General features: G+C 39.9%; 1 protein-coding gene across 1 annotated transcript in view; it reads right to left on the bottom strand.

The window, feature by feature from the left end:
- LOC140263874 (ADAMTS-like protein 1) overlaps positions 1-24,599 on the bottom strand; it is a 43,815-nt gene that overhangs the window by 2,277 nt on the left and 16,939 nt on the right. Inside the window, exons 7-12 of the mRNA XM_072359186.1 lie at positions 21,610-21,789; positions 19,684-19,818; positions 7,539-7,739; positions 6,012-6,192; positions 1,798-2,005; positions 417-526 (exon numbers count right to left, since the gene is read on the bottom strand). Coding sequence (XP_072215287.1) covers positions 417-526; positions 1,798-2,005; positions 6,012-6,192; positions 7,539-7,739; positions 19,684-19,818; positions 21,610-21,789 — 1,015 coding nt within the window. The remainder of the gene's footprint in view (positions 1-416; positions 527-1,797; positions 2,006-6,011; positions 6,193-7,538; positions 7,740-19,683; positions 19,819-21,609; positions 21,790-24,599) is intronic.

Raw genomic sequence — 24,599 nt, 5'->3', positions numbered from 1 at the left:
TGCTCTGGAGTCATTTTTATCCAGTTAGTGCTTGTGTTGAATTGAGAGACAGGGAGACTGGAGGCTTTGGAATTTCATCACTAACAGATAACAAACATGCTCCTACTCTCAGAGATAGCATAGTGTTTCAGTTAGGTTTTAGTATGCTAGTTCTTCAATTGTTAGCCAGCTCTTGTGTGTTTTTCTAAAATAATTTTCTTAATTTTATTTTTATTTATGTATTTATTATCTCTGGGGCTAATTCAAATGAATACTGAAGTCTTGGCTTAAATGCCTGTTGAGGTTTATGCCACGTAATTAAACAAGTTGCAGCATGACCACTTTGCTGCATAGGGAAAACCCAAAAGATGTTTGCTAAACCTCCAGTTTATGCAAAATCTCTCAAAGAACAGTGATGTAAGAGATTTCTGTCCTACCTTGGTAATGCACTGCACTGATCAGATGACACAGAAATCCCATCTTTTGTCTGGCAAAATATCTGTCTGTGTTGCACAGCAAGTCGTGGCCCAATGCAAGGCCCATTACACTGTGAAAACAGAAAACCACTTAATGGAGGTAAACGTCAGTGTTCTCCTTTTATAAGACTGCTGGTGAAATAAAGTGCATATTGCCATGTGCAGCTTTCAAGAATTTCCTGCAGTTCTGCACACTTTGGAGGCTGAGCACACAATTATCATTTGTCCCACTTCACCTCCGCCAGCTATATTGAAACAGCATTTCTGTACCTGCTCTCTAGATTCATTACCCTCTCCTCTTCAATAGTTCAATCTTAAATACATCTGTAGGGCAAATAAAATGCACTCACATCATTAACCAAGAGCCTGTGATCCATACAGGAAATCTCGATACATTCCTTTTACTGTGCATTTTGCAGCTTGTACTACCACAATTTATGAGCAAATTGTTAATAACAAAGAACATATTGAACCAAAAAAATATTCCACTGGAAAAGGAAAAAAAAAAAAAAAAAGAAAAAAAAGAAAAAAAAAAAAAAAGGATTGCAGGGCAAGAAAGGAAAGCATGTCAAAAGCAGCTTATATGACAGCATGCTCCAGCAGTGAAGCCATCCTAACCTATTCAAGCATATCAGTTGTACGCTTGCTGTTTAACTCTTCTTCTCCTTCAATTAAGTCACAATTAGTTCTGGATATGAAGCTTGTGTTTCTGTTCTTTTAAATTAAATCAACAGTTAGTGAACAGTGAACAGTTTGCTTGATGAGTATCTGGACATTATATTCCGGAACAGACAAGAAAGAAGTTTGAAGAAAGGGGCTTTAATGTAAAGAAGAAGGAAGTCTTGGAAGGCGTGGGGAGAGGCTCATGACCTATCCTGCATTTTGTTATGAAGTGAATACTTCTATTTTATAAGTTTCACAGGCAACATTAGAATCTTTTAGAACTGTTTTCTTGTAAACCCTCCACCAAATCTACCATAACCATCAGATCTGACTCCTGAAAATGAAAACTGAAACCCATTCCATAAGAGAAAAGAGCAACTGTAGACTTAGAGAAGGCAGAATGCTATTTCCCAGACTTGTAACCTGTCTGGGGGCAGATCTTTTCACTGGGGACAAAAGAGGAGTCTGCAGTGGAAATCCCGTTCACACGTGGTTCTTCTGGGGGCTGCCTGAAGGTACAGAATCCCAAACATGCACTGTATCACAGAGTTCAAAGTGCTAAGCAGATTAGTTGCCTTCTCAAAAGCCTGCAGAGTACAACTTGCAGAACATAGCCTCTCCTGTCAACTCTTCCTAACCCACAGAATCAGTCTGTTCAGACTGCTGACATGCTTGTTACCTGGCCCCAGGAGGAGGCCACCCACTCAACACAGGGTTGCCTGTTACAGTTCTGTGTGTCCACGGGGCGCTTGGATGCTTGAGCACAGGCTTCATTTGACACTGGGACAGAGCTGCCTGTTGCTGTCAGTTGTTGGCATGTCACTCGTCGCATTTGGATTCCTCCACCACAGCTACGTGTACATGGAGACCATGATGTTACCATCCACCTGTGAGAGAAAGGCAAGAAGGTCAGGGAGCAAAATGTGCTAATGTGGTGAAAGTGCAGCAGCATTATCTGTAATATCGGTAAGTCTGCAGTATTATCAGTGCCAGCAGGACTTCATGTATTGGCCCAAAGTAAGCCAACAGTGACTTGCATCACAGTATTGTACTAAGACCCCTGTAGTAGCCATTGAAAACGGCTCATAAGATGAAAAGAGTATGTTTTTTATTTTAGTATCTCTCTGAGGGTTCTCTGGGCCCAGAATCCACTTTTTCCTCTTAAGACTGTTTTTAAAAGCTTAGTAAATATTTTTAGTCCAGTCACAGTGGTTTAGCATCGCTGTTTTCACACCACTGCACAACAGGGGCTTTGACAACAGGTTGCAGTCACTGGCTACGGCCCACTTCTACTCCTTGGCAGGGAAAACTGTCCCTGTAAAGTTGATGGAGTAGCTCTCAGGGCACTTCGAACTATTGACAGAAGTACCAAGAAGTTGCTAGGGCCTGTTGGCCCACTCTGTTATTGCCCTGACAGCTGAGATAATCCAGAAAGGCCTGAAGGCTGTGCAGGGATGGAGTTGGTGTACAGACAACACAGGGACAAAGGACACATTTTTACTTTCCTTTTGAGCTCAGACTGTGCATTTGACAACTGAGACTAAGCCTCTAATCCTGTATTAACAGTGGCTTAGAAAATCCTGCATAACTAATAAAAAACCTATAATGACAGAAAATAAATATCTGAATTATTTGTTCACACTATTATGTCCAAAGGTACAAATTCTTAACAAGATCTTGCCAATTTAACATTAGTTGGAAGACTCATACCACTGGATTTGGGAGGTACTGGTAGGAACAGGACTGACACAACTGATTATTTGGATTTATGGTTAAGTCAGTAGTCATTAAGTTTCAGGATTCCCAGCAGGTGTTATATTTCTGGGAGGAAAATACTGCCCATCTCATCCTCTAATGGCAATGTTTATGATTACTTCACATAACAGGCAATAGGTATTCTCTGGCCCTATGGAAAGGCATCTGCTACTATTCCTCAGTGTTCTGCAAGTGATTAACTCCTGCAGTTAGAGGGACAAGTATATAAGCAGATATACTTCTGACAAAGAAAATAAAGACACAGCTACTTTTTTCTAGCTGTTTGGTGAGGTCGAAACTGAAGTTTTCCCATCCCTCCAATGTAGAGATCTGCACTGCTTTTCAATCTACTTTTATTTCCAAGCATACATCTCAACATTTTTGCAGGAACTGAGAGAGGAGCGTGGGTCACATTACAGTCCAGGAAAGGTATAAAAAGACATAAACTATTTCCATGGAATTTACTGCCATCACTAACACAAACTGCTGTTAATGAGTGTGTTTTATATTTCATCAAATCTCCTTTGGTTTCCTTTTTATGACTCAGCTGGCAACTCAGAAAACAGTTGCCTCTAAAAATGGGTAGGAATATATATAGAAAAGGTAATTAAACATAACCTTGCCATACAACCAAGACACAACCAGACTGGTAAATCTGACTGCTTAGTTCTCATCAGGTTGCTTAGCACCTCTCCTCACATCAGATTAGACTGTTTTTTAATATAAATGCCAGTCTCAAATCACACTGTTGAATGAGAGAAGTCATACTAAATTTCTCTTGAGATCCTGACCAAGTGGATTAGTTTACCCAAACACACTATGTTCACTGTGAAAATCAGGGAGAGAAGAAACTGAAAAATCAGAAAAATACAGAATAAACACTGTCAACTAAGGAGTCACTGATTTGGTGAACTAGGGCATTTTATAGATGGTGAGAGCAGAGCACTAAACTGACTTTCAGATCAGACACTTGGGATGTATTCTTTACACCAAAGGGTGCAAAAGGAGGAAAGTGTCAGTGTTTCTGTGGGGTGGATGCAGCAGAAAGATGTTGACACAGTCAAGTCTTTCAAGCTGTTGTAACTCCACTGTGTTTACCAGTAATTGAAAAGTGAAGGATTACATGGGCAGTGTGTTACAAGGAAACCATGTCTCTAAAAGGAGGCAGAGCTCAGTCTGATCCCCTATATGCCCACCAAATCCAATGGAATTTGCTTGCAAAAAACATTTCCACTGTGCTAAGGGAACTCTCAGCTTTACAGCTGCAGCTGCAATCCTACTTGTTTTGACAATCAGGCAACACAGAAACTCAGGGAAAACAACAGCCCCAAAGGCGCTTTCTAAGTCTAGCTTTCAGCCTGTTTTGCTCTTGGAATACAGTGGTATGAAGCTGTGTGGGACAGCTTTTGGGCGATAAGACTCCTCTGTGTATAGAGCTAAGAACAGGCATAAAATTTACATCTAATGCAGGGTAAGGCTGAAATTACCCAAGAGAACTCAGACCGCACAAGTGTATGTGTTAGGACTGCGGGTATGTGTGGGTGAGGATGCTGAGAGAGCAGGGCAATGTTCCCACCAGGCTGCTCACTATAACCTTTGATAGGTTATGGATATTGGAGAGGTCCTGACAATTACAGAATCACAGAATCACAGAATCACAGAATTATAGGGGTTGGAAGGGACCTCTAGAGATCATCGAGTCCAACCCCCCTGCCAAAGCAGGCTCCCTACACCACGTCGCACAGGTAGGCGTCCAGGCGTGTCTTGAATATCTCCAGAGAAGGAGACTCCACCACCTCCCTGGGCAGCCTGTTCCAGTGCTCTGTCACCCTCACCAAATTGTAGAAAAACAAATGTTTATCTCATTAAAAATAAAAAACCGTAAGGATAATATGTAAGGAACCAGAGATTAGTTCATTTTACAGTGATCCCTAGGAAAATTCTGAAGGTACCTGACTGACTTCTGTGAAAGAATAACCAGACCTGAGTATAAGGTGAGGGCAGTGGAAGTCATTTACCTAGCCCTCATCAAAGTATTTGACACTGTCTCCCTCCGTTGTCTAACATCCAGGGTAGAGTGTTAATCATCTGGATGAGTTGAATAAAACATGGGGTGAATGATGAGTCTCTTAGAGCGATGGTTTATTGACTTTACTCCACCTAAAGGGTGGTAGCAAATAATGTCCTGCAGGGCTCAGTGTATGTTCCTGTTAGTGCTCTTGGTGGCCCACCTCTTTCAAGCTTCCCCTGATAGCAAGCTGCACTCTTGGGCATACCGAGTATTCTCCCATGCTTGGTGTCACATGCAAAATTCACATAAGTGTCATTTGTCCCCAGCTCCAGGTCACTAACAGAGGTGATAAACAGGACAGGTACGGGACCCAAGCCCAGATTTGTTTCCAAGGGTCCAGATAATTAATTCTGAGGTTTACTTTCTTCTGTTCATTTTCTAGTCATTGCTAAGTAAAAAGTATGTAATTTATGCTATTAAAATACAAAGATACTACATCATTGCTCTTTCTCCAGTGAAGAACCTTTAAGGGCCTAAAAATCTGCTGCTTTGTAATAGGAGGACGATGACAAACACATACATTTTTTACATTATAATTTCAATGTTTAGCAATGCCTGAAGGCTCCACTTGGGGTGAAGTCTTTTCTTTCAGGAAGTACTGCAATAAGCAGAAGTCATTGTTCCCCATCTCTTCCTGCCTAGGTAACAGCATCTGATAGCAAAATTTATATGTTTAAATGACTAGTGAGATGGAAATCCAGTTTTCTACCTTAGTGTAAAAAATGCTTAAAAGCATTCTTGACTATTCACACTACCAGGGAGGATTCGAAAGTACCACAAAGCCATGACCTTTGCTAATAAACAGTAGGCAAAAGGTCTTTCACTCTTTTCTATCCTAATTACTGCAGGGGTAAACACTCCTTATATACTATTTACTGTCAATGTTTTTCACAAATCTTGCAAAAAATTCCCAACTGTGTATGTTAAGCACTCATAAATTCCCTTTTAGTCATGACTTTATCCTAGACAGGCAGCAGTAAGGCTACAAGGGCATGCTGTCCATTGGAAAGAACTCTTGAAGTACATCTTGAAAACATCTATGACATTTTAGTATAATAAAGGCAAACCGTGAAGGGCAGTCTCTCCTATTGCATGCAATGGGCTGCAGCATTGGCTTGGGCTTCTCTTTGCAGTTGGATGTATTCACTTCAGTCCCATCCAGTAAGCACCTCAATTGGGGCAGCTGCACTCCTTTGTGGCCACATGAAGCAGAGCAAGCCATCAGCTTGTCCACTGACCACTGGTAGTCTGCCAAAAAGCAAGCGAGAGTCATTGTTAACACTTAAAAACTGTCAGTGATAAATCCTTTGAAAAGAGAGTCAGAGCTGTTCTCCAGGATGAAATGTTTAGTCTCAGTGTCTTGTGAAGGGAACTATGCTTGCAAGTCACCAGGCAATGGACAAAGAAGGAGCAGAATTCTGGTGTATGTAAGGCATTGACCGTGTTTTCTAACAAATCTTCCCTTGTTTTTTTTGTGCTCAGAAGCACAAGACATAGAAGTTGAATTACGTTCTAGGGTGTCCAGTGATACCAAACGGCAGGGATGTGGGCATTACAAATCCTGATATTTATACAGACTTAGGTGGGTGATCAGCTATCTGTTAGCAATCTGTGGAATAGATTCAGGAACTTCAGAAAGCCACTGGGAAAATGAGAGCAGGCACTACGGCACTGGCAAACATGTAAGCTCCTGGTGTGCAGCCAAACATAATGCTTCAGAAACCCTCATAGCTGGTATATACGGTTAACAGTATAACATCTGAAAGGCACACTTTCAAACTCAAATCCGTATAGTAAAAACACAGTGTGCATACTTTCACAGCAACAATCCACAGGATTAATTCTTAACCATTTATATTTGTAACAGAGTATGATGTAGAGAAGTCATGGATAGCTGCAGTTAATGGTGTTATCTTACAACAGTGTGTTTCTCAGTAGGCGATCATCTGTCCTATCATCTCTCAATGGAGATCATCTGTCCTATGGCAAATGAGGGGTTTGCAACACTTCTTAGAAGTTTTATCATAAAAACCGAGGAAAAGTTAAATTCTTCTCCATTCCATCCCTGTCAACTGTAAAAATGAAAGCTGCATATTCTGTTCCAGCCCATTCACACTGCTCAGTTTAGTGGCTTTGTCACCTTCAGTTAATTTCTAGGGTAAAAATAACACAGTTTATTTTTACGGCAGTTTTACAAGCCAATAGCTTTTGAGCACTGTTTAACACTGACTTTAGAAGATTAACAGAGGGGTTTCTAATCATAGAGGTTTGATCCGTGACACCTCTGTCTGGAATTTTAGGTTAATGCAGCAGCCATGAGTATAGCTTGAATCAGCAATGATACTTGCTGAGCAGGCCAGAAGTATCAGCTGTCATTCTGGGAAAGTGACACTGTAAGTGAAACCTAAGATGCTGCAAGTTTCTTGCTAGGCCTGCAAATTTAGATCCATAGTGGTACAATATCAAAATGCTCATTTCCTGCTGTGTACCACAGTCTTGGCTTCAGAGCCAAGAAATTTAGGACAAGAAAAGCAATGGAGGGAAGTCAATGTCAAAAGCTTCACAGGAGAGAAGCACAGAAACTGGAAAGTTACCTTGTATTGCCAGGGAAGTTTTTTGTAGGAGTGAACCAGCCTCATTCTGAGCAAGGCAGCTGAATTCTCCTTCAGGAGCATCACTGATGTTGTGTATCTGAAGAATTCGTCCTGCTGCTAGGAAGCGATGCCTGAGACTGAGAGGCTTTCCAGAGTAAAGCCAGGTGATATTCGGAGTTGGATGGCCATCCACAGCACAACCTAAAACAAAAGAACGTGAAGTAACTCCGCTGAGGATTGAACATACTGCAAAATTACTTGAAGCAGTTGAAATAAAGGTGTCACTTGCATTCAAATTCATTCTCATTTTCTTAGAATCAAAATAATGAATAATATTTTTTCTCTTCAGTTGAAAAAAAAAAACCCACAAACAAACCCCTCAAAAAAAAGCCAGCTAATCAGTCACATGAAAATAGTGGACCAGTTTGGAAATATTTATAGTCAGCCTTCTAAAACTCCCATTATTTCAGATTATCCAAATTGCAGTATTGAGAAAAGTGGGAAAGTGAGGCTACACACTTAGCATAAGATCCATGTTTGAAAAGTATCACACAGAGCTTGTTCTCCAGCAACCCTGTTTTAACCACCATTTTTTTCTTGTCTTTTATTGTAACAAATTAAAAACCAGAAGTTTTAATTACACAAAAACTAACATTTGATTTTGTTACTAAAAAAAAAAAAAAAAAAAAGGCCTTGAAAAATGCTTATTTCCATGCTAAGCAATTCTTTGAGCAACAAAGTTGCTCCAGTAACTGAAGGACAAAATTCCATTGTATGGACAACACCGTGTGAGTGTGTTTATGGATCACGAGGACAACTAATGAAGTGTAAATCCACAGCCAATTCTTTGCCTGTTGAACAAATGAAGGAAGAGCATCTGTACATTATTATTTCCTGTGGTCCTCATACCTTTGGTATGTTTTACTGGTTTCAATGATGAATCACACACAGCAGAAGAATTGTGAGACTTGTTTATCAATGGAAAGACTTAGATAACTTACCTTATGTGCCTGGGGAAAAAAGAAATAACTGGGCAAGCATTATGATGAAATCCATCCATATCCACTGCAGAGATGGGGAGCCAGAAAAACCATGCTCAAGGGAAGCAATATGCTATTTGGACTACTTGTCACCTAGCTTGGTCCTGCCTCTCTGTGCACCTCATTGATCATAAAAGGTCTGGGTAAGTTTCTATGAGGGCAAGGTACATTGGATGTTAGTTTGTTATACTGTAGTTTTATGCAATTGTGTTCAAACTACTACAAATTACTTTTGCCCTTTGTCTCTGTAGTGATGACCATCAGTACTATCCTTTTGACTCACACCCCTAAAGTAGGAAATTTTGCTACCATAGTACTTGTCTACCCATTTTCTGCTCTGTAGTTGAAGATGCTGCCTTTACACAAGAACTGAAGCTTTCTTGTTCATGCAAATCCAAAGAATTCATACAAGGCAGAAAAAAAACACCAGTGGTGACATAGACACATAGGCAAACGGAGCATCTACAGTAGCTAGATCTACTTCCTAGGTTGACTTCCACTCAGAAGGATACATACTGGATCTCCCACAGTAGCCATATGCAGCTTAGCTCTCTTCTCTCTTGCTGTCACCCCCAGTTTGCATCTCAAGTAAGGCAGGGTGCTGTCCATATAAAACTGCTGTGTGGGGCCTATTCACTTTATTAAATGCATACTACTGAGGGCAAGGAGTCATAATACACGCAGTGGCCTGTGCAGTTACAGTGGCAGTGTTTCCCGGGCAAAGAACTAATTACTGCAGCAAAATCTTAAAAAAAAAAAAAGAAGAAAATAAACGAAGGAAGAAAAAGGAAGATGGAGAGAGTTCTCATTGCTCACACTGGTCACTTTTCTTCCCTTGTTCTCTTTTTATTTAAAAGGATAAAGAGTCTTTGCTATTTGTTTTAATTTCCTTGGCAAGGTCTAATGCAGTTTCACCCTTGGCAGCTCTCTTCCTAACATTACACTTCCTGACCACAAAGACACAGCTTTCTTTGCTGACTGTTCCTTCTTCCTATTTCTGTAAGCCCTCTATTTATTCCTGTTATGCCTCATTTTATCTTATTCCCTTTGTCCTTTCTGAGTACTTAAGCCTTTTCCTGTTCTTGTTCAGAGAAGCCAGTCATCCAGTTTCCAGGAGATATTCATTCTTAACAAAATGAGTGATGTGAAAGGTATCAGCCTAACTGGTTTACTGGTTTAAGATTGCCTCTGTTAAAAGGAAAGGAAAATAAAGGAATACTCAGGAAACGGACAAACTTAACAATAAGTGGCTGTATGAGTTTTCCCTATGGTACACTAATTTTTTATAGTTTGCATGTCTTCTAAGAGAACTGCAGAGATTTAAACAGGTCAGCTCACAGCCATGACAACTGACAAAGGGTTGCTGCGAAATCAGTTTTACTGTTGGCATTTGTGAACAGTCTACACAGGATAAATGAAGAAAGCAGAAGGGTCAGTTTGAAGTTAAATGCAGAGGAACTGAAATCGACCTTGGTATGCAACGGGTTGTAGCACATGCCTGTTTGTCTTTTAAAAATGTTACCGACAATCAAATCAGTGTAGCCTTCCTGATACTTCTTCCCTTGTTTTCATATTATTTCTTCTTTCATAACAAGTATATGACGATACTAGTTAAAGCAACAGCCAGTAATCAATAATATGAGAGGAAGGAAAGAAAAAAAACCCAACAACTAACTAAGTCCCTAAATATGTTACACCAGTGAGTAATTGCTACATTTTTTTTCCTTGACAATAAAACTTTACTAATACCTGTGAGACTCATATGTAATGGATACTCCTTATTTTTGTATGCAGAAAAAGAATCAATCACATTTTGCAAGCAAGATTTCCTACATGTTTCCCACATGTATGGACACATAAGATACAGGATAGTGTTTTATGCATATCAAGTGAGAGTACAATAAAAAAAAATCTTCCATTACAATCCCTTTCTCATCTCCCAGGAATAATTTTAATGCAATTTAATGCATATTCACAACACCTAATTCTCTATTCCCACCCATCCTTGTCAGTACTGATTGCTATTTCCTTCCAAAGCTTAACAAACAGCCTGAGAAAAAAAAATCTGGCTTTATTTCCAAACAGATCAACTGTTTCAGACTGTTAGAACACCACGACCCTTGGGGAAGTAATGAGAAAAAATCTGGGAGGACTAATTCTGAGCAGCAAAACTTAGAATCATAGAATCATAGAATCACCAAGGCTGGAAAAGACCTAAAAGATCATCCAGTCCAACTGTTCACCTATTACCAATAGCTCCCACTAAACCATGTCCCTCAATACAACATCCAATTGTTCCTTGTGGCATGAGAAACACCTTCTCTTTCTGCTCTTCATAGAGAAAGAAAATACTGTCTTTAGCCTCCCTTTCAAAGTCTTCCATGACTCTGAACTAATTCAAAGCCAGGATGAAGCAGTCACAAATGTGCAAAAGCTGGAGAAACAAAAAGTAATCTAAAATGAATTACATCATTTAGTTGGAAAAGTGTTATTATTTTGAGGATAACAGGATATTTGGGAAAGGAAGAACATTTCACAACATTGCAAATCATTTCTTGAGAGGAAACAGTAAACGCACAGTGCATACAAAATTCAGGTCCCTGTTATACCTCTGCAACGCTCACTGTATGACTGCAGTCATCGAATGATTCTGGGGTACTTTGCTAATGCTGAGTGAACAAAATCTGTAGCACATATACACTCATTTTTCATTTGCAGACTTAAATTACAGAGCCATGCATGTGTTAATGCTACTGACTCTAGGATTCCTTCTATAAGCCTGCTAACTTAAGTCAACAGAATTGAACAGAAACAATGATGAAAATGTCAAATAAATAATGCAGTTACTAAACACAATTTGTAATAGAAGGAAAAAGAACACAGAACTGTGTTTCAAAATCCTTAAAATTCTTAGTGGAGATCTGGGATGAGGAATATTCTTTGAAATATGAAATTTCTTTAAGTAGTCCTGCAGTCTGAGCTCTAGTTAGCTTTCCAATTGCAGCCCTGAAACTGCTGTGTTGTATCTTTTCCTTTCTGCCTGCATCTGAATAAAGTGCATTGAGGATCACAGAATCATAGAATGGCCTGGGTTGAAAAGGACCTAGAAAATCGTCCAGTTTCATCCCCCTGCTATGTGCAGGGTCTCCAATCACTACACCAGACTTCCAAGAACCACATCCAGCCTGGTCTTGAATGCCTCCAGGGATGGGGTGTCCACAACCTCCTTGGGCAACCTGTTCCAGTGTGATACCAGGATGCATGCATACTTTCTTACTCAGGGCCAAACCAAGCACAAGCAGTGGAGCTGGAAATCAAATCCTAGCCTTTCAAATCCAGACTTTCATCTTTGGATATTATTTCCTATTTAAGAGATAGGCTTTTTTAGGAGAGCCTGGACATGAACACAAACTGTAACATGCAGTCTGGATTCATTAGTATCAACATTCAATACATGGTTGTACTTTAAAGAACAGTTTTATACCCTTACTCTTCATTGGTGATCTCTCCATTCAACCTGGAATATTTGATCTGCATTACTTCGGAATAATTTGATTCAGTGATTTAACTTAGGTGACTGAAATGAGAAATGCATATTAAACCTACAGTATTAAACCTAAATTTAAACCACATTAAATCTAAATTTAATTCCTTTTTGTAACCAGTATTTAGGACAAAATTTGACAGGTCTCATTAGAAAGTTGTTCACTAGAGGATGGTCGGGCCCTGGAACAGGCTTCAAAAGGCAGTGGTCACAGCACAGAGCTGTTCATGTTCAGGGAGCATTTGGACAGTGTAATGACATATGGTCTCCATTTTTGGTGGTCCTGTGTGGAGCCAGGAGTTGGACTGAATGATCCCTGTGGGTTTCTTCCAACTTGGGACACTCCCTGATTCTGTGAACTTTAAAAAATACTAACAAAGCAAATGCAGGTAAGGTATGCTTTCATGTCTTTTATGTCTGAAAGTCTCCAAAAACCTATGAAAAACCTGATTTACTGAAGTGGCAAAACTAAGAGATAAATGCTGCAGTTTTTCTTAAATTGTAAAGATTTTCTCCGATAGTAGACAGTGGAAATTTTAACTGACATTGTTGACTCAGGTCTTATGCATATTACTTTACTTCTCAATGCTTTCATACAGTGGATAAAATAAAACTCACAAAGGGTAACGAGATCCTAGAAATCACCCAAAAAAGGGTTAATGTTAGTACAAGCATATCCTTAGTTTTTAATAAAGAAAGCTCGATGACATTAATTTATGTTAGATGAGGAAAGGTGTGTATTTAGAAATAAGCCAATTCAGCTGATGACAGTAGCATTTTAAAAATATAAGGTATTTTAAATAACTGTCTAAGACTCCAAAGGAGCAGTTGAAACTTACTACATTAAACATATGACATGGCTTTTAAACTGTTTTCAAAACATCTAAATTAGTTACCCGGTGCCACACATGTCGTTGTTATTAGATATCATTTACATAGCATTGTAAATTTACACTGTATTCAATAGAAATTGAGCTAGGCTCATTCCCTACCCAAGAGAAGTTGTAAAAATACTCCCAAATACACGGTGGGTCCATTAAAAAGGCAAAGGAGTTTTCAAGCTCTAATAAAACAGCTTGTTTTCTAAAAAGCTCTGAGAAGTGGAATTGTACACACTAAGAATCTTGTAGCACTAAGGATTTGGGTGAAAAAAAAAATAGAAATAGTAAATGATTAAACAAAAGCCTATGAGAACAAACACAGCCTGCTGAAGTGGCCTTCTCAGCTAGCTGATGGGTTTATTCAGTGGCTGGCAAAAACTGCAAAGTAATATACTTCAGATTAATTTATCCACTGCTGGTACTGCTCTAGAATAACTGCACAACTAGAGTTGCAGGGGAAAAAGAGCAGTCAAAACAGTCACATGGAGCGGGTACTGAGCAGCAGCGGTTTAGCACAAGGAACCCATCAAGGAGACAGCATAACACAATTACCAGTGCAAGCTGCAAAGGTCTTGTTTTATTGAGCTGATAATTTGTGGCATCCTGAGATTTCAGAAGCTCAGAAAACTTCCTGTGTTGCAAGGAAGGTAATAAGCACAGAACAAAGGAGGTGGACGACAGATAGGTGCAGGGAAGACTGCTGCACAGGAGACAGCCTTTTCATTATTGCCTTTGTACTGATGTAACTTATCCAGGAATTTTCACAGTGTGATGAAGCAATGTCCCCATGGATGCAAAAATGAAAGGGGGTGGAAAACAAAATTAACTGGGGAGATTATTTCATGCATACATGTGGTACTTTAGCACTTCAGTACTTTAGAGGAAATACGATTAATGTAAAATAAATTTCCCCCCCCCTCCCCCCCCCGCAAAAAATAATAATAAAAAAAATTCCTCTAGTGTTACAATCACTTTTCAAACATGACATCCACCTTATTACAGAGGGAGAGGAGAAGGAAAAAAAATGATGTTGTGGCACTATAGCTTCACAGACAGTCATGTTTTTATCTGACTCTTATTGCACAACTTCTGCAGGTGCCTCTTTCCTTAGGGGAACACAAACATTGGTTTTCTATTTACTGAGATTTTATGCAGATTGTAACTTATTTTGGACTACTAAATCCAATTCCAACTGTAGCAGTAATTCCAAAAGCCTAGGAAAATTTAGAAGAGGTTCAAGGTAGGGAGAGGACGGGGAAACAGAAGCATAGAAAAATTACTGATGTTTCAAACAGATATTCTTGCTTGAGTAAAGCAAAATAAAATATTGCAGGAGATTCATACTAGTTACATTCATCTGTTTCACTTACTGCTTTTCAAACTGATTTTGAATAAAAATCAGTGTTATGTTTACAGCTGTCCTGTCTCAAGAGTGTGACACACAGTAGTAAATAACAGCACTAACATTTTTAGCTCTGTAGAAAGTGTTTGTGAATGTGGCAATATCTAAGCTGTTCCTTCTAAAGAAGCCAGCTGCACAGCATTTCACTGACAAAAGAATAAAAATAATAGAATCATACGTAGGTCACTCTGAAAGTAATGCCTCCAATTTATTTCCATTAAACTACAACAGGTACAAAGAGCACAGTAACACTATTTGACACAGTACATTCTCAGCTACAAAAAAACCATTTGCATACATAGTCAGCACAATTAGCTACAAACAAAAGCCTGTATGCTACTATCTATGCTACTATCACTCCATCATAAGAGGTCACAAGATTAGACAAGCATGATCTGCCCTCAGCAAAGTAGTGCTGGCTGTCTCAGATCACCTCGTCACCTTACATGTGTGCATTAGAATACCTTTTTGAAGTATCTATTCCATAACCTTCCCAGGCACAGAGTTGAGGCTCACCCACCCATAGTTCCCTGGGTCTTCCTTACTCCCTTTCTTCAAAATGGGAGTGATGTTTTCCTTTTCCTAGACACAAGGGACTTTGCTTGACAGCTAAGATGTTTCAATATGATGGAGATGTCTTGGCAACCACACCAGCAAGGGATGCATGTCATCAGGCCCTATAGACATTTAGTTTAGTCCCAAGACACATTTAGTTTCATGAAGAGGTCTCTGACTTGTTCTTCTCTTACAGTGTGAAGGATTTTGCTTACCCAGCTCCTGCCCAGATGTTCAGGGATGTAATAGATGCGGTAAGCCTGGCTGTCAGTGAAGACTGAGGCAAAGAACTTGTTGAGTACCTCAGCCTTCTCTGTATCTGCTGTTGCTGGTTCTTACTTTTAACTTATTAGAGGGGGTTCACTTTCTTCTACTTTTCTCTTCTGACCAATGTACCTGTAGAAGCCCCTATTGTTTTCACATCCCTTTCTAAGTGCAGTTCCACCTGTGCCTTGTCCTTGGCTTTCTTGATCCCATCTCTGCATGTACAGACAACATCCCTATATTCTTTTCAGGCTACGTGTGCCTGTTTTAAGTCAGTTCTTCTATTCAGCACAGAATCTAGAGGACTAGACTGAAAACCCTCCTGAACTTCATGCCTTAGCTCTAATGCAGTTGGTCCTTTCAGAGTAAGCCATTTACTCTCAATAAAAATCTGTCCATTGAAAGTAAGATGGCAACTAAACTAATTTATTCTGCTTTCTGAGGCCTTATATGAGCATTTAAGTGATGCTGCTAGAAAACAGGAGAAACAAACTATTGTTGGAAAAGGAAAATGAGAAGGAAATACTGTTCCTGGTGCCTGGAATCCTCTGTATTTTTTTAAGTAAAAGGTAGTTTTTATTTTAAGAACAGCTACACCACTAAGTAGTGTAGATATCTGCAAGACAAGAATTAGTAGTCTAGCTTTTCTGCCTTCTGAAACAGCAGTGAAATAGCAGTTAAGAGTCTGGTCACTGGGGATAATGTATAAAACCAGAAAGAAATCTGCTTTTCAAGACTGTACTTGCAGTGCTGGCTGTTAGTAAAGCTGTGTTCTGATTTGTGAATTGAGCAGATTTGGTATATAAGTCATCAAGGAGAACACAACAAATAAAAGTATTTCCTTTTTTACAGTTGATTATACTTTTGGGTTCATAAAGAAAAGTATGCTTTATCATCCAACTTCACTGTTATTTTCAATATATCCTAACTATAGGGACTTAATTTTTTTTCAGTATACAAGTTTGGTCAGATATAGCTTATCCTAGAAAAGTACGCTGTGGATGACAACATGGGGAATATGAAAACTATACATTCCCAGTATTGGAAGAGATGATAGGAACAGTATCTTTTGGTGTTTTCACCATCCTAATGTCTCTTTAAGATAGAGAAATGTTATTGCTCCTGTTCAGAGATACAAAAACACAGCTCAGATTCCAAGGAGCCTAGGCAATAAAAGGGATTAGAAGCTGTTTCCAAATTCAATGTCTTGGCCTTTTTTTGAGAGTGTTGAGAGGACCAGAGAGGACCAGGAAAACCCATCTGATAAATACATGGCTGAGGGGCTGGTGCCTCCACAGCAATTTTGGCTTTTTCTACTATAGGGCAATTTACTCAGCGCCTGGGCTGATGGGATCCACCAGGGTCATAGGGGAGTTCTGGCCAGGAGCTGTTGAGGCTCATTGATAGGCCTTAAAGCAAGGCTTGAAGTGGAGAGGAGGGTGATAGCAAGCCTGCCTGTGACAAGGTGTGAGATAACATAGCTAAGTTAGAGGAAGAAGGTGCTAGCAGGGGCTATCAACCTGCTGCATCTTATGATGAATGTACTGGGCAGCAAGCTGTCAGGGCTCATCACTAGGCCTTTAAAATAGATCTGATGAAGGAAAGGGATGTACTGCTGAGTAACAGAGAAGAGTCAGGGAACACCATTGCTTTAGGATGCAGTGGTAGAAAACACCAGATTTTTTCCAGAGGATTTGGGGAGGGCTCCTCTAAGATGGTAATGCTGCCAAAAGCCCACCTGAAGTCCCTCTATACCAATGCATCCAGTATGAGAAATAAGCAGAGTAAATTGGAAACCATGGTGCAATTGGAGTACTACAATCTTATTGCTGTCACATAAACATGGTGGCATGATTTGCATAACTGGATTTGCATGACTGAGGGCTGTGAGCATTTTAGGTGGGATAAGCAAGGTAGGAGAGGTTAAGAAGTGGATAGACTTAGAAGAGCTGCTCCTGAGAGACATCCATGAATGGACTGAGAGCCTCTGTGTTAAAATTAGGAACATGACCAATGAAGGACAGCTAGTGATCAAAGCCTACTGCAGGCTGCCTCATCAAGGCCTTCTTGTTTCAGCTGCAAGCAGCATCATGCTCTCAGGCTTACAGTCTGATGGGGATTTCGACCACCTGGATGCCTGCTGGGAAAACAATGTGGTGAGCTGTAAGTAGTCCTTGAGACTTCTGTTGTCCTTTGATGACAGTTTTCTAGTTCAGGTTTTGGACAGACCCAATAGAGGTGAAGCACTGGTGGACCTGGTGCACACCAGTGCAGAGGAAATTGTAAAAGAAGTTAAGACTGGAGGCAATGACTACACCCTAGTTGAGTTTGTGATCTTGAGGAGTGTGGGCTGGGCAAAGAGTGGGGTCAGGACTCCGAACTACAGGAGTAAAGACTCTTAGCTGTTTAAGGAATTGTTGGAAGAGATCTCCTGGCAAACTGTCCTTTGAGACAAAGGAACAGAATAGAGCTGGCAGCACTTAAAGGATGCCTTTCTGAGAGTGAAAGAGAGCTAGCTCTCCATCCCCCAGAATAAGTAATCAGGTACAGGAGGCATATACCAGTATGTCTTTGCAAGGATCTGCTGGCCTGATTAAGTGATAAGAAGGAAAAGTATAAACAGTGGTAGTGGGGATTATTGGCTGAGGAAGAATACAGGGATGCAGTCTGGATATGCAGGGATGGAGTAAGGAAAGCCAAGGCGCAGCTAGAATTGAATTTGGCAAGTGATGTGAAAAACAAGACAAGATTCTTTAGATACGTTGGGTAGAAGAGACAGGTGAAGGAGAGTGTAGCCCTCTAGTAAATGGAAACGAAGAGCTGGCAACTTCAGACATCGCCTTGTTTTGATGATGTATCTTGGCATAGCGCACTAGTCTGTAGCTTTCTAACTGATTTGATAGCCCATTCCACGCTGAGTTTTTCAACAGAAAAAATATCCCCGGAACTTTCACCAGGTTTTAATAACACAGGCCTTAAATTCATCTCTGTAAAACTCCAATGAAGGTGAGAGATATACATCAAGAAGGAAATTAGCTAGCTATTTTGCTATTAAGCTTCACGGAGTCTTTTGCCCCTGAACTGGAAGGGTAGGGTACAGGGTAACATGGACAAATGAAATCAGTGTAGAGGTTATGTACAGGCAGTGCAGAACAGCCTTGGCAGTTCAAGCACAGCTTTCAAACAGTAAATAACCATACAACTACTGAAGATTTCTCTGCAAATGTGAGAGGAAATGACAAAACAGGAGTAGGACCCAATCTTACAATAATGAATAAACAATAAAAGTTACTCAAACTGCATTATTGAATGCTAATAACTTCAGATATTCCCCCCAGTAAGAGCTGTTTTGCTGCAGTTTTCATACATGTAGAAATGTAATCTAGAGCTGTACATTAGAAGCTATTGCAAATGTATGCAGATGTCAGCAGTGGGGAAAAGTAAACACTACAAAACTGAAAACAATAATAGAAAGCCTCCACTGTGAAAAGAAAATCCTAAAATTGCTACTAAATGTTAGCTAAGATGGTTGAGAAGGTAGAGATACCAGAGCTTTAAACACTGAAGCCAGTTACAGATCCTTTGCTGGAGGACTTGTATGCTTATCTCAAAAAAAAAGTATGAAATTGTATTGAAACCACAGGATTTGACAAGATTTCAGAATATGTATTGACAAGGCTGTTGGAGAAGCTCTTTGCTTGTCTGAGCCTGACAGCAGGGGATGAAGATCAGTGGGAGAAAATAAATTTTAAAATAAACATGCTCTGAACTTTAAAAGAGGATAAAATTCTCCTTGCAAATAAACTGTGTCCACAGACATGAAAAGAGTTTACTGCACTTATCATGGAGACAGGGATGAGAAAGCTACGCAGAAGGCAGAAAAAAACGGAGAAAACAAGAAAAACATTTCACCAGGGATTATTTCCTTATATGGCCTTGTGCACACATGGGTTACGTGGTATAACAAAGAAGAATAAAATGAACAGGATGTAAAAGAGGATTTACAAGAGAAAATGCTCCGGAGAAGAAGGACATACAATAATACAGAATATGAATAGCAGACAGACAGAAAAAAAACAGTGTATAGATGCAGAAGGAAAACCAGAACCACAAGTATTTCTTCTCTTAGATCAGCTGATATACCAGTTTTCCATGTCCTGTGTTGAACAAGATTGCCAGCCCCTCAGATCAGATTCTTCTTACAGAATGTTATTAAGTGTGGCACAGTGGAGACCTTATTCTGCAGGCAGGTTTGGGGGATGACACTAGTAAGAAGACTGCCATTTTTAAATGAATCTTAAACAAAGACCGTCTGAGCTCTAAAACAAATTGGCAATGATTGTGACTTCCAACGGACTCCATGGCCAGACAGCCAGCAGGTTGCATAAATAATCTAACCCTGTAACATAAAAGGTCTCCTTTAATCTAACAAATTAATAAATAAAGTCATAAAGCTTACCTATTAGAGCAGAGCTCCCTGGACTGATAGTCATTTTTGTTCCTGAAGGAGAAGTCAGCACTGAAGGAGGTCTGGTCTCAATGCTGGAAAGCACTGCTGTCAAGTTTTCCAGATAAGGAAGGGGTCGTGGAGGCTCTGGTAACAGATTAGGATACTGAAGTGATGAGAAACACCATAGCAGAAAACATCTTGAGGAAAAACCATCATTACCCACTGCTGTGCTAGTGGCCATGCTGCAACTTTATTTCAAACAGCAAAAAGCAACTTTGGGCAACTACTAAACATGTTCTTTACCTGATATTAAGTAAAACAGAGAAAGAACTAAAATAGCATCTTGATCAATCTGACCACAAATTAAGAAAAAAAATCTGTCTAAAGGCTACCATTGCATTCTGTTTGACAGACCTTGTTCATATCGAATGAGTGTATGAGGAGATACAGCAGCTTGGAAGAAAGAGCAAATTTATACAGCATAGAAACCACATAAATGTCCATGGCAGTCAGTGCAAAACTTTTTAATGTCTGCTACAAACTGGATCAAGCCTTGATTAAATACAGTTAGAGCCCTGCCAAATCCTGTGGTATACTTAGGCAGATCTCCAAAGGACTAAAAGCTCAAAGAGCTCAAGAGGATCACTCTGTGCTGAGAATTGCAGGATTTTGTCATTCTACTAGCTATAACACTATTTGCAAAATTGACTGTGCTGCCTACCATTCCCAACTCTTTTTGTCATAGAAATTACAGAATATTTAAGTGAATAATGGCTTCACTGTTCTTCAATAAGACCACAGCACAAACTGGGCAAGATTTCTGCTGCTGAGCACAACCAACATCAGAATTATGAGTTGTGGATGTCTGAACCATTTCTTTCCAATGTGATTCACCTGAAAGCATAAGCAGGTTGCATAACTCAGAGTAACTTTTCATCTTTAAAAACTATGAAACTATGACATTTATAAAGATTTACAAAGATTTATAAAGATTTTTATAAAGCATTTAATTTAATTCATATAGGAATTCTGATCTATAGTCTGAAACCCAGCTGACTTTTTTATTTATTTATTTATTTTTTTTTTTTCCCCAGAATTTTTAAGACTGAGTTTCTAGAGCCAGTCTGGATTCATGGTGAGCTCCTATGAATACTATTAAAGGAGTTTTACTGTTACCTGTAAAACGGTCAGAAAAATCACTTTAAAACTTTATCTGTAAGCTACTTCATCTGACGGACCTATGTTCACTCTAGTCACAAAAGATAAGGGCTGCACTGGATGCTTTAATGATTTTGCAGTGGTAACGTGGAGTAGGTTTCAGAGTTTATCACTTCACTGTGAAATGTATACCAAATGTACGCATTTACATGTCTGGTTGGATCATTCATCTGGAAGTCAGGCAGAAATGGTACAGATGAGTAACTAGAAAAGGAAAGCCCTTTCCCACATGCTCAGTTACCACCAGGTAACACTTCTACCCATACTTCGCAGCTGACACTGTCTTTTCAAATCACACAGGATGGCTTTATGCTTGTTATTTAGAAACTCGAGAAAAAGTAAACTTCACCCTTTCCTGAACTTGGGAAGTGCTTTTCAAAAGTGTTTACGCACCTGTTTGGTATAAAATGGGTCAGTACCACATAACTATGTACAAGAAATGCTGCTCAGTGAAGCAGAACACTTCACAGCAAAAAAAAGCTGCATCACTCTCATTTCAAGAGAGTCACTTTAAGAAACTGTTAATAAATTCTTTTCTTCACCATCAAGTGTGAAATAAAGAATCTGAATATCTCTGCCCTGCGAGGGGTAGTCCTTAGCTTGAAACATCTTGCCGCTATGTCATTCCCTCTTTCCACATCCACTGATTAATCCTGAAGGCTAATTAGGCCATCAGCTATATTGTGCAGCTTCACAAGCAAAATACCCTGTACTCACCAAGAACCAACAGCTGGGAACTTTCAGTCACCTCCCCACGTAGATTGGCTGCCCTGCAGGAATATAACCCCTGATCTGACAGAGAAACATTTGCAATTAGCAGCAACCCATCACGCAGGTGGTGAGCAGGGGACAGCTTGACCTTATTTTTAAACCAAGTAACTTCCGCTTCAGGAACACCTGGAAAAACATTGACAACACATAACACATATAAGACACAGAGGTTGCTGAACAGTGTCATACAGACAAAATGTTTAAGATAGAGCCATTAAAATAAGCTTTTAACATGACTTTCAACTGACATTTTTTGCAGTTCAGAACTGCCTAGTCAACTTTAACACTGTCCTCATTTTTAACACTCTAAAGTTGTATAAGTGAACTCTGAACTCATCGCTCTTAAAAACAAGTCAGCATTGGATGATAACAAAGCCTAATATCTAGCCTAGCATCCTGTCTCCAACAGCAGACATAAGCTAGTGCCTAAAGAAGACTAAGAGCAGGACAAGCATACACAATGCTTCCTGCTTTTGCTCTCCCAGCCTCCAGCTACTTTCAGCTTAGGAGCTTCCTCAGCCAGAAGGCACTTCTGTGCATTTAGGAACCCTCCACAGACTTCTCTTCCAGAAATTCTTCCAATCTTCCTCTCTGATCTTAAGGCAAACAATTAGCATTTACATCTTCAGAAATGCAGTTTCACTCATCTAGCCAGGAGTGTCCAGACAACAGATTTTTTGCAGGTTCATATCCCACTAATGGAAAAATTACTTCCTATAATGTGCTTTGATCGAAGGCTCATCTCTATTTGGTGCCTGCCTGGAGGAAAGTGCTCTCATATATGCTAGCAAGACTGCTAGTCTTGAAGCAAAATGTATTTCCTTGGTATAGGGATAACTTCCTCAATTTATATGCATACTCGATTGGGTAATTCAATGTAAACAACTGGTTTACATGAACATAACTGGAAATTCTAGTAGGTGGGACAGATGTGTGGAGTTGTGTCTGGGAGGAAACATTCACTTAATGGACCCATGGCTGTAAGGAGCAGCACATCACTAACCCCAGTAACTGCTGGAGCAGTTTCCCATTTGCTGCATCTTCTGTAACCTCTTTTGCACAAATGTGTAGTTTCTTTGTGTTTATGGTAGAGCAAAGGAATGCTTACAGGCAGCTATTCTTAATTATATGTTGCCCACCTAAATCTTTCCCTGCCTTACTTAAAGCAACACATTCCTCTGTATACTGCCAGTACCTTACTGGTTGCACATCCGCATCACAAATCAAAAGCCAATCTGTTTGTCAGTTCTGTGGCTCTGCCAATAGGTCTGGCACCAGAAGTACTTTTGTCTGTGCTCACTACGAATGACCACCCATTTGTCTGCATTTGTAGTGACTGGAAGATTGGAGGTTCCTCACTAAGCATATGCAGATGGAAGTGGGAAAGGGAGGTTTTCCCTGTTGTTCCACATCAAAGCATTCCGGCCTTCTTTCCACCTCTCCCAGAATTACCTGTGGACTTTGCCAAGACATCTGGAATGAGTACATCTGAGCTTGGCAGTCAGGAAGGTCTGTAAGGGCAGAGAGTCTCATCCACGTTCAGAAAGTAGCAGGAAATAGGTTGTAAAAAACTGCAGAATTTTTCTCACCTTTGTCTGAGGGTGTATAACACATACTAATCTGTACTCTTCAAAGGTATTAATCATTTCTGTCTGTGATGCAGTTTTCCAAATGCTTACTCTTGTTTATGTTTCTGTAACACAACTTTTTAAAAAGGCTGGTCTGTTGGCCTGCTTCTGAACTCTCAGCTGGGAAAGGACCAGAACACAGCTCTCCATCTGGTTGCTACTCTTTGACCTATGTGGCATGGGTGGGCCGACCACCACTTAAAATCTTGCTCTGATTTATTCCAGAGCATCCAGGCAGAGTCCTCAGGGGAGTTCAGACAACTGCTAGAGAGCAAAGAACACCAAACCTTGAGTTTTTCTCAAGCCTGTGTGTTTATTGTATTTCCACTCCAAGCAAAGGAAGTTTAAGAGGTGTGTTCTAGAGAGACAAGGAGAGAAAATGGAGGCTCTTCCAGTTCTGTGGCCCGGGTTGAGCTTGTTATGGTGCACAGTTTCGTACTATGACTGTTGACAAACTTTGGCATAGAAGTATAATGAATCAGTAACAGGTTTATAAAACTGAGATTTCTTCAGTTCAACCCAGAGCTTCTTCAGGGTAGAAGAAAAGGAAGAGATTTAGGTAGAGCTTTTATGTTCTTGAAAATAAAGGAAAGTAAGTGGAAACAGTGGAAGAACAAGTGGGATGAAGAGTGCTCCAAGGTGTAAAGTAGGAGGGAAAGGGACAATGAAAACTCAAGATTACAGTCTTCAGGAGCAGAGACTTAAAATAAATAGATTAAGTCAGAGAGACAGAAAAAAATGATCCATTTGTTGCAGACAGCCGCTCAGAGAATCTTAATCCAGAAAGGCAGATTCTTCTTGTATTTACTTCTCTTGGATAAGAACCAAGAAGTAGTTAAGAGTAAAGACCAATGTATTACTGTTACGTTTATGAAAGACGCATTATACTTACATGATGTCTACCACCTCTAAAATAACCTTTCTCTGACTGCCAGTGCACAAAGAGTTTTCTCCCTCTGTCTTTAATGTGAAGCTCCTGTGCTAAACAAAGATGACTTGAAATCAACCTGTACCATCTTCCTACAGTGTGGTTTAAAGAATATCAGAAGTACTCTATATATCAGGGAGCAGCAGACTCATTTTCCATTGTGCTTCCATCTCTAATAACAGATATAAGCCTCAAATATTTCAAGACAAGAACTGGAGGCAGCCAGCAAAGGCACAAGCAAATACATTATTACAATGCATTGCCACAAGGGGTAGCAAGAGCATTTCAAACAGTTTTGCTGGGTAATGGTGAACAAGAGAGGAGAGAAGGCTGAGTGCATCTGCTTTGCAGAAACAATCACAGAGACCAAAAGCCTGAGA

This window comes from Excalfactoria chinensis, chromosome Z (genome assembly GCF_039878825.1).
Source record: "Excalfactoria chinensis isolate bCotChi1 chromosome Z, bCotChi1.hap2, whole genome shotgun sequence".
NCBI classification, from domain to species: Eukaryota; Metazoa; Chordata; class Aves; order Galliformes; family Phasianidae; genus Excalfactoria; species Excalfactoria chinensis.
This window is presented reverse-complemented; position numbering and strand designations above follow the sequence as displayed.